Source organism: Falco biarmicus, chromosome 4, assembly GCF_023638135.1.
Source record: "Falco biarmicus isolate bFalBia1 chromosome 4, bFalBia1.pri, whole genome shotgun sequence".
In the NCBI taxonomy this organism is placed as follows: domain Eukaryota; kingdom Metazoa; phylum Chordata; class Aves; order Falconiformes; family Falconidae; genus Falco; species Falco biarmicus.
In genome coordinates, this window is record NC_079291.1 from 79,786,604 (window position 1) to 79,796,910 (window position 10,307).

Genomic DNA, 10,307 nt, shown 5'->3' on the forward strand with positions numbered 1-10,307 from the left:
TTTTATGATGTTAAGTAAAGCTTAAGTTCTAAGTATCCTATAAATGTTTAAGTATTGGAGAAAAACAGCCTTCCATCGTCTCTCTTCCTAGGAAAGATATATTTCGCATTTCTAGCAGAGATGCCTATAACTGACGAGTTCATATCTATCTTGGGTATCGTAACTGATGGGAAAGCCTAACTGTAAGAGTTAGTGAGCAGCGAATTAAGGAAAATTGTGAATTAAGACAGTTCTCTAAAAAAGCACCAGAGCTCCTTAAATGAGATATGTATTATTCAAGAAAGCAGTTATGCTGTGCAGTAACTGGCACAATTCTGCATTTTACATTATCAGCATTGAACATATATTTGACCATTAACAACAACAGTAATTAATGCAAAAAAAAAAAAACGCCTTTACTTAAAGCACAGCCCCACCAGATATATAAGCAACAGCTCTGGAGACTAGAAAACCAGCGTCTACAAAGATTAACTGTAGCGAAGTCAAACTGGGAAGAAAAGAGCGGATTACTTCAGCATTTTCCTTACACAAGGAAAGATGCAGCGCACAGACAGGACTTAACCAGTTGCAAGCACAGAAGACAGAAGCACATTTGTAGTGATGTTACAGCACAGACTACAGTAAATAATAAAATAACCACGGGCTTAAGTACATTTGAAAGCTCCGAGCAGCCTCTGTCAATACCAATAATATCTTCATTCACTACTGCCTCTTTCATATTTGCAACATCTTCACAGAGACTAAACAATATCAAGTGCTTAGCAGTGACAGTGTCAGGTTGCAGCCAAACATTAGCCTAAAAACAAAAACAAACCCTGCTTTTGGCAGACAGACCTTAACATCAATGGACTAGCTGATGGGACTATTCACCAAGGGGTTTTGGTTTTGTCTGGGGGGGTGTTACATTTAACAACAAGCATTCTAGCTGCTTCTGAGGCTGCAACTACACAAAAGCCAACAAGTATCAGTGCACGCAAATATGCAAGCATGCAAATTTTAACATTTGTACAACTGTACACACATCAAAAATTTAACACTACAGCTACAGCACACAGGACGAAGGAAGGTAGCTTGCAGTGAGTCACTAAGAAATCCAACTCCAGATGTGACAACATTGGCCTTGCGTTCAAAAAATAAACTTTACGTTAAGACAAAGCTGTACAGATTCTTTCTAGTTTCACACTGTAGTTCTTACTGTTTGCGGATAGGAGAGCGGACGTAGTCTGTCATAGTCCTCTTGACCAGCTGTATCCCACAAACCCAGGTTGACCGGTTTTCCATCAACCATTACATTAGCAGAGTAGTTGTCAAAGCTAAATAATAAAATAAATAAAAAAAAAGTTAGCTGCATCAGACTTGCAGTAAAACAGGGCACCCAAGGACTTTTTCCTACAGAGTTCTAATTGGGAACACTGCAAACGGAAACATTTTTATTGCATCTTTCTGCTCCCCAGAAACAGTAAAGTTGTTCTTTAAATACTGAGCCTGGTTCGGGTAATGGAAGGAAAAAATAAGCACAGCAGACTTGGTCCAGCCTGTGCCGAAGTCATCTATTTCACCGCTCTTCCAAAGGAAGTGCTAATCTCAGTAACTGGGGGGAAGCAAGTGATGCACTTTGCAAACACTTTCCAGTCTTAGTGGGACATTCAACAAGTTAATCTGTCTCGTTTTGTAAGACTTAAAATAGAAGATACATGAGCAACAACCAAGGAATTCTCAATGCCAACAGCAGGTAATAAAAAAACCGGCTTACTAATGCTGCTAATCAAAACCCCCTCCAATGAAATACCAAAGTTAATTACCAGTGGCCAGTACAGGTGTAGTTTTTATCTCACTGCTACTGCAGGCACAGAGGTTTTAATGACTTGTTAAGGCTAAATGAATGAAGTTCACTGGGAACACAAGCATACTATAATGCAAAAATCTGAATTTTAAGACCAAAATAAGGAAACAGGAGTAATTACGACAAGGCCTTGGAAAGGTAATGCGAGTCATCTGTAAATCCCATTAGAATGTATTGTGTTATCTGAAAAACTCACCAATACTTAACAAACAGCAAGATAGCCAGATAAGCATAGACATATCCAAACAGGGCAAAGCAGCTGCTCATGTACAGAACCCTCCCCACACCAGGCACTCAAAAAGAGAACTACACTAATACTGATACTGACAAATCCTTACATGCAGGAAAGTGGGAAGCACCAAAATAAATGAGTCCCCACAATCTTGTCTAAGGAGCTACAGAGCTGTGGCTGGCTTAGCACAGGATGGGCGGTAGCACAAAAAAGTAGAAGGAACAAATAAAACAAAAAATCTCTAGTCATATAAGCAACCATTTCTGATGATATGATGTTTTCCAAGCTGTTCAGCCTTGGGACTGCTTATTATGAATGATACTGAAGACAGAAATAACACAGAATTTTAAAGAGAACAGCATCTGATAAAATGTTAGTAAATATTAGTCCCCAATAAACTCAGAGTCCCCAGTAGGCCTAGAGAGCAGAGGCGCAAAGCTGATGGAGCATGAACAAGCACTGCTATGACTGTGCTGAGCAGTAAAAGCCCAAAGTGCTTCTCCTTACACACACAGAGACACTCAGTTAAACACTGAAGATGAATCTGGGGGGTGCTCGCAGCCAATTCAAATAAGGAATATGGAACGGCAGTAACCACGGAGGAGTTGACAAAAATGAGTTCTTGGGATTTTATAAATACTTACACAGTGGGTATATATTCTCCAGGAAATGCATTGGTTGTGTAACTGATGAGTAGGCATGTTTTACCTACAGCACTGTAAAAAAGAGAAAGTTTACATGTAAAACACATTCACCTTGAACAATGAGAAATAATATTGCTTTTAGGGAAGAAGACCGATTACATCCAGCCACCCAAGGAACAACTGACTGTCAGTAGTCACTATTGTGCAAGAAAACAGCTAAGAGACTGTAGCCTTAAAACTGCTGGCAATACAAACACACCTAATATAAACATCCATTTTTAAAACTAGTAAATTACCAAATTTTGTTAATCTTTAGACAAAAAGAACCCACAAGTATTAATGAGACTATTCAGTCAGATGACTTGCAGGTATTAGTACTCAACACTGCCTTACTCCAGCTCCCTGAATTTAAAGATGACCCTGAAAAGTATTTCCAGATACCTTTTACACAATACCAAAACTGTTATCTTTTCCAGGAAATGGTATACTTTCACATAAGTAAAGTTTGAAAAAGCTTGAAAATACTATTTCCCAACACACTGTTACTTTTGAGTATTTGAGGAGCAAATAAAAAAATAAGTATAATCCTCACAATATTTATTGCTATTGCAAAATTACCCCCCACATGCATTCATCAACTATTCAAACATTTCATTAACTGATTTATCTATAAATTACATTCCAATATTGGAGAGCTTGGAACACAAAACCTTTCCCCACCAATCCAACTCTGAACAGCCTCAAATGGGGGCAGGAGAAGGTTCTTTTCCAGGTTTCCATCAAAACTCTGGCAGCCAGCTCCTTCCCTCCCCGCATCTTATATCTCAAGTCAAACATCAGATTAACGACACCACTGAATTTGTGTTAGTTTCAGTCAAAGGGTTGGAAGACACAAGAGCGGACATTTCTTTTTTAAAATAGACCCTACAAAGTGTGTTTCTAACACTGCAGACAGGTTCCCAGGCTGGCTTCTCACTTGAAGCGCATAATCCTTTTAACAGTGCGAGAGATTCCAGGGGTGAGTGTGCAACTAGTTCCTCAAAAGCAATAGTGCCCAGCTAGCCTTACAGTCTTCCCTGATCACTCCTGATCCAGACAAACTCCCATACAAGGAAAAATGCATTGTCTTGCAGATGTTTTATCATACAAGGATTTGCTCAAAGCAAGTCAGCAGTAACTGTGAAACCATACTGTACTCACACATATAATCTTGCCATTAGTGTTAGGCTTGACTCACGAGCCTCCTGAACAAAATCTTTCACAAGCTGAAGGAACTCATTACAGTTTTAGTCTAGAACTACAGTTAATATAAAACCAAAACAAACAAAAAACCCCCGAGAACTAAATGCTATTACTAAAAATACCCTATTAACCTTTAGCTTCTGCAGAAGAAAAAAAAAAAGTAACTCAGCAATAAGCTTTAGTGAAGGGCTTTCTCCAGCTGCAAGCGTTTTGAGGCATTCCTATCTGAATTTTACTATGTAACATCCACTTAAGTCACTGCATTTCTTCTCTTTATTTGGAAGCACGTGAACTGTCCCTTCCCAAAGGGTGTCTTTAAAACATTATTTAAAATGATTTCACACTCAATATTAACCAACCACCCTTGCCTAGTGACTCACAGTTTAAGCCAGGTTAAGTAAATTTGAGCTTTGTCACAACCACAAGTTAGCCCGTACGTTGTAGCTCAATCTGTAACAAGTGTCCATTAAACTTCAAGCAGTTCCATACTGCCTTAGCCCAAGACATTACTTGATAGCAGCATCTGACAACATCAGCTTAAATGCCTGAGCTATGGAAAAGTTGCTTCAGTGTGCAAAATTACCTAGGATTTTATCTTACAAGCCCATTTTTTAATTGTAATTTTATGTTTCTCATCTGACACCTAGCTTAACATCCCATCTGCTGCAGCTCACTCTGATCATACCAGGCAGTTTTCCACATTACTTTTCACAGCTGCTTCTAAGGAAACTAGATGTCAGCTCCTTGCACAGTCTGAGGCATTTGGTTTGGATTTTTTTTTTTTCCTTTCAGCATGCACTCTCTTTTACCAAGACACAACAAGAGGGGGCATTTAACTCTGTTCTTGAGAAGCACAATCTCTGAAGGTTCTCCTGTAGTAACAGCCTTAAGACACACTTGTGTTCAAAAGCAGGGGAGGGATTTGCCCTTCAAAAACTTCTGTGGGAAAGAATCAGGGAGCAGAGAATGCAACTAACTAATTTAAACAGCTGTCAAAAGAGAAGATGCCATCTTATCTCTTGCACTAGCACTCACTGAATCTGTAACAAGCTGGAACTAGGAGTTAAGGGAAGCTACTCACTCCGCCTCCCCCATAAGGACAACTTGCTATTTTAGCTCCCTGAGCTATCAGTTAGATCGTTTGAATATATTGCTGAACTGCACTCACGACGCTATAAAGCAGGTTACTCTGGTCCAGCTTACAAAGGACAATGTGAAAACCTTCAAAATCCCAAGAGGGGCAAAAGCCATCAGCTTCTTTGGGAAATTTCTTTAGGCACAGACGTTACGTGTTCTCACACTTCTAGAACCTGTTGGTCTGACGCTTCATTTTCCAGTAAGTTCATTACAGGTCATCTAAGCTGCTAACAAACTAATGTCGAACTCAACCGTTTTCAGCAGTGGATCAAGAACTTTTCTCTGCACCCAGGCTCCTTTGCTCACCTTGCACTGAAACTGGTGAGTCTGCTCTGGCTAATCAGAACAGCGCAGGAAGGAGGTGGCGAGAGATTTCATTCCAAGCCTGGAAGTGCCTGTAGTGTGTTTCTGCAGCACCAATCGGCCAGAGTAATTTAAACAAGAACAAACACGTTCAACAACCCTGTTTCAGACTTGCTCCATCTAGGTTTCCTGCTTCCCTTGCCTTTTGGCTCACCGCCCTACAAATCAGATCATTATGGTCACCGGCCTTAAAAATAAACACCAATGCCTACCATTATAAATAAAGTACATCCTCTAAGTATTTTATCAACTTTTTGATACTTTCAACTTCTGTATTAAAGCAACTCCCCTAAAGAGAGTTCCAACTGTTTGGCAAAATATAAATCTCTGTATGTAAAGGCCAAGACTAAGAAACTAAAATAACACCAAACCGAGATTAGTCATAACAAGATTTCTAGCAACTACTTAATCATAGCTCTGTCCACCCACTATTACATAAATGAAACTAGTAACATTTGACTGTAATTTAAAATATGGCCTACAGAAATCCAGTGTTTTAACCACTTAATAAGCAAAAGGCTTACAAAAGACGGTACCGAGTCTCTTACTGCTTGCAGGTACCATCCAGGAATTAATGTATTTATATAACTGCATATGTATTAATTCTTGAAAGTAAAACATGTCATCTCTTTCCTGGCCTTATTTACACTAACAAGCTTTATGAAGTTTCCCCACTGCATTAGAGCTGCCGGGAGCCACAAGACGCAATGAAAATGCCATTGGAGGACCTGCACCAGCATTTCTTCCACCATAAACGCACCAGAGCTGCACAGATCATTGAGAACCTCCTGCCACTAAAAACTGCTTGGGAGAATTTAGTTCCCATTTGCAGCCATGGTAGTGGAGGCCAGCTAAAGTACTGACTGGTTTAATTCTGGAAACACAGATACCTGCAAACAGGCAGCAGCCTTCATAAAAAGCTTTATGTCATTTTTCTTTCTCTGATCCACACGAACTACCTCCCTTAGCAGACACCATGCACAACAGCCCAGGTCTTCACTCAAATATTAAACAGTAGCTGAGATTCCTCTAGTAGCACCCTCAGATCAAAAAGTTCAGTATTCTTGCTAGAGTAGGTTTAGTTACATACAGCTCTGCCAGATAAGTTGTTTTACTCGCTGTGACACACCCTCTCCTAAATATGCTGTTCAGTACCTACAATGCTGCCTTTTTTTTTTTTTACTTTACAAGTTTGGTAACAGAAGTTCCTAAATTTCAAGCCACTGTACTCTCTACAGATTGCACTGGAGGGACATGATGTGTCCAGCATCTTACACAAACACTGCACTACATTCAACAAGGAGCCGATTACCCTACCCCCCGGCTTCTCAACAAATCTATCAAATCAAAGCTATCTCAACAAGCTATCAAATCAAATACAGTATGGCTTTAGCAGGTAAGGCCTCAAGTTAAGCAGAATTCCCAACAGGGACTCTTAGTTCACTGCTCTTGTTCTTACAGTATTTCTATAATTAAAAAATGCCTACAAAAGAGTGCAAAGTGTGACCATTTCTAGTCACATCTAGTAACCGTTTCTCAAAAACGCAGAACTTCCCCGACATCACTGGAGACTTCACACCACTTAACAGCTGCCTTTTCAGAGTGAAAACAAAAGCTGCTAAAAATAACTTACACCAATGCTTTTTCTCAACTGTCAATCAACAGCAATTCCTGCAGTTACTCAAGTGGAGTACTCTTCATTTCTCCTGCACATTCCTACTGCTCTGTATCATCAAGAAGTCAAAGCAACAGTTGCCATTTATTTTTCCCCAACACCACCCTCACAGTGAAGAAAAAAGGGTATGATAGCCAACTAACACACATGCCATGTTTTTCTAGTCAAATTAATTGCCTAAACAGATACTAACCAAAGCTGTAAGAACAAACATGAGTTACCTATGAGAAAGCCTACACATTGACAAATTAAGAGAAGAATAATCACACAGGTACTTCTACAGCTTTATTTTGTTCCTAGCAGATCTTTGTGCAGGGTACATAAAACAATACCCAAGTTTTATATTACGTGAGCAAATCTTTAACTTGCATTGTTTTACAGAAACACTAAGGCTTTAGCCTTATCTAAGCCAAACACTACACATCTCCTAGAATACCTGTAATGGTTGAACTTTTGAAGCAGCGGCGCAGAGAAACATAGTTAAGTATGTTTTAAAAACACTGAATGGAGAATGATACAAAGCTACCAAAAATGAGCAACTGTACCTGAATGGAGCCTTAAGAGATACTTGCTTCTAACTAAGGAAGAAGGAAAACAAATTGAACCACTGTATTTTGTTCACACATATGTACAAAACTCAGGCAGAATTACACTGCTTTCATTTCCAAGACAAACAGCAATAAACATGTTAGGAACTGGGATGGTTTACAAAGCAAATGATGTAAAGAACTCTTTCGTTGAATGCATTACTGAATATTATACAGTTTGTCTGTGCTGAGTTCTCAAATCTAGTGGAGGAAGTAGACTGAACTTTTTTCCCCCACCCAAAATGATGCATTGCATTTATTTACAGCATTGCCACAAACACAGTTCAGTTGAATTAAGAAAAAAAAAGTCGAAAAGCAAATTTGTTGGTTTTAAAAATCAATATAACCATAGTTATCCTATCTGGAATCAAAGAATTACTTTACTATGAAAAGTCTTCATTTGTCAAGATACCACTTCATGTTCATATTGCTCAAAATCTTACACAGCAAGTCAAAACAAATCGGTCACACAGAGTAAATTTATCTTTCAACCATACTTTTTAGGAAAGGTACATCTTAAAAAACAAACCACAAAAAAAAAACCCACACACAAATAATTTGAAGATTAAGCCACCACGTGAAATTGCAGGCAGTGGCAAGACCATTTAGCTACACTTCACTCCTCTGTCATCTACAGGAGTTTGCTGTGATACCAATTATGCTCAGCCTACACTGGCATTTTTGTTTCTCCTAAGGGGGGAAAAAAAAACCAAAACCTCTCAAACTGTGTAAGACAAGTCTTGTTTTCCAGCTGGCCTATGATGCTCCCCTGAGCTCTAGCATCCAGTAAGAGAAAGAACGCCTCTGACTTGGGGGGAATAGCATCATGGAGGATATTCAAAAGTAGCAAACACACAAACTCTTTCCTCGCCACAATTCCAGCATTCCTCGCGTTGAAATCCAACAGCTAAACTTAGGTTACCTCTACCCTACAAAGCATCCTCGAGTTGTTTCACATATTAGCAACACCATATTAGAACGCTGTAGGTCTAACAGTTCTTTGCAGCAAGTAAACCGCTGATTATTCGTATTCCAAGTGCTTTATTAGCCCCCTTTAGGCAGGAGCCCCCAAGACCAGCCGCACACACTCAGAAAGCAGCCCCTGCTCACAAGCGTTTCTGACCCGCTTAGAGTTCAGCGCATTTCGCTTAGTTTTACTGCAAGAATCGGATGCCAAAAATTAAGCTACAAACAGCAGCGTGTTACTTTCACAAACGGTATTTCAAATCCATATGAAATTTCTCCTATCGTTAAAGCGCGGTAAGTTTTTTCCCCAGCACACCCGGCCCGCTCCGGCGCGCCCAGCGCTGCGCGGGACGGGTGCGGGGGGGGGGAGGGGGCGCCCCGCCGCCCAGGCCTCGCACACCCCCCGCCCGCGGCAGCCGCTCCCCTCAGCGCCAGCGAGTCACCCGGCCCCCGCCACAGCGCCCACCCCCGGGGCGCCATCCCCAGCCGCCACCCGGGGCTCGGGGGGAAGCCAGCACCGGGGGCCCCGCCGCCCCGGGACACCCCAGCGGCAGCCCCGCCGCCCGCTGCCGCGGCGGCCACCATTTGCTCGCAGCGCTCCCCGCCGTGCCCCACGCTTCCCTCCCCTCCCCCGCCACCGGCAGGAAGCCGCGGCCGCCACCCACTCGCCCCCACCCCCGCCTCGCCGCCGACCCCGGCCAGCCCCCGCGCCCCTCAGGGGCCGCACGGCCGCGCCCGAGCCCCGCCGCGGGGGCGCCCGCAACTTGCGGCGGGGCCCGGGCGTCCCGCGCCGCTCCCGGCCCCACGGGCCCCCCCTCCAGCCCCCGGGAGCCGGCGGAGCTCCTCATGGCGAGGGCCCGACCGAGGGGTCCCCTCACACTTACCCGTCGCCCACCACCACACACTTGATGGCCTGCATCGGGGCTGCGCCGCGGCGGCGGGTGCTGCTGCTGAGCGGGGCGGGGAGGGCCGCGCAAGAAGGGAGCCGGCGGCGGTCTCCGCACCGGGTCGCGGCCGCCTCCGCCCTGTGCCTGGCAGCGGGGACGAGGCAGCGGCCACCACCCAAGGCGGGGAGAGGGAGGACTGCGGGGAAACAGGAAGCGGCCGCTCCACTCACATCCGGCCGGGCTGCGCTCGGCCCCCGCGGCCCCGCCTCCGGCCCTGCTCGCCGACACCCCGCCCTCACGGGGAGCCGCTTCGGTGCCGCCACTTCGGGCCTCTTCGGCCAGACGGCGCGCTGAGCCGAGCGGGCTTCGGACCGCTTCGGCAGCGCTCGGGTTTCTCCGTCGCGCAGGGAGGGCTTCGGGAGGGCTTCGGGCGCGCTCGGCACCGCTCACCTCCGAGCAGCAGCGGCCGCCATGCTTGTGCTACTAACCCAGTCCGGCAGTGGGGGCCTGCCTCCGGCTTCTCCGCCTCAGCACTGGGGAGGCCCCCAGGGTGACACCCCCTCCCCTTTTTTTTTTCTTCTTTAATCAGTCAGAGCCGTACTGAAACGTGATGTCATGTGCTGGCGCTGCGGAGGCAGCAGGCAGCCCCGTGCGGCGAGCAGGGCTGGTGGCGGCTGCAGGCCGCGGGGAGCAGCCCCCTCAGCGGGGAGGCCGCGCTGCCGTCTCCGCCG

The 10,307-nt window shown here is 44.4% G+C and overlaps 1 protein-coding gene across 2 annotated transcripts in view; it reads right to left on the bottom strand.

The window, feature by feature from the left end:
* RAC1 (Rac family small GTPase 1) overlaps positions 1 to 9,802 on the bottom strand; it is a 15,227-nt gene extending 5,425 nt beyond the window's left edge. For both annotated transcript variants that reach the window (XM_056334768.1, XM_056334767.1), the window contains exons 1-3: positions 9,574 to 9,802; positions 2,720 to 2,791; positions 1,196 to 1,313 (exon numbers count right to left, since the gene is read on the bottom strand). In XM_056334768.1, the coding sequence (XP_056190743.1) occupies positions 1,196 to 1,313; positions 2,720 to 2,791; positions 9,574 to 9,608 (225 nt within the window). In that variant the 5' untranslated portion in view covers positions 9,609 to 9,802. The remainder of the gene's footprint in view (positions 1 to 1,195; positions 1,314 to 2,719; positions 2,792 to 9,573) is intronic.
* Between the last annotated feature and the right edge of the window lie 505 nt (positions 9,803 to 10,307).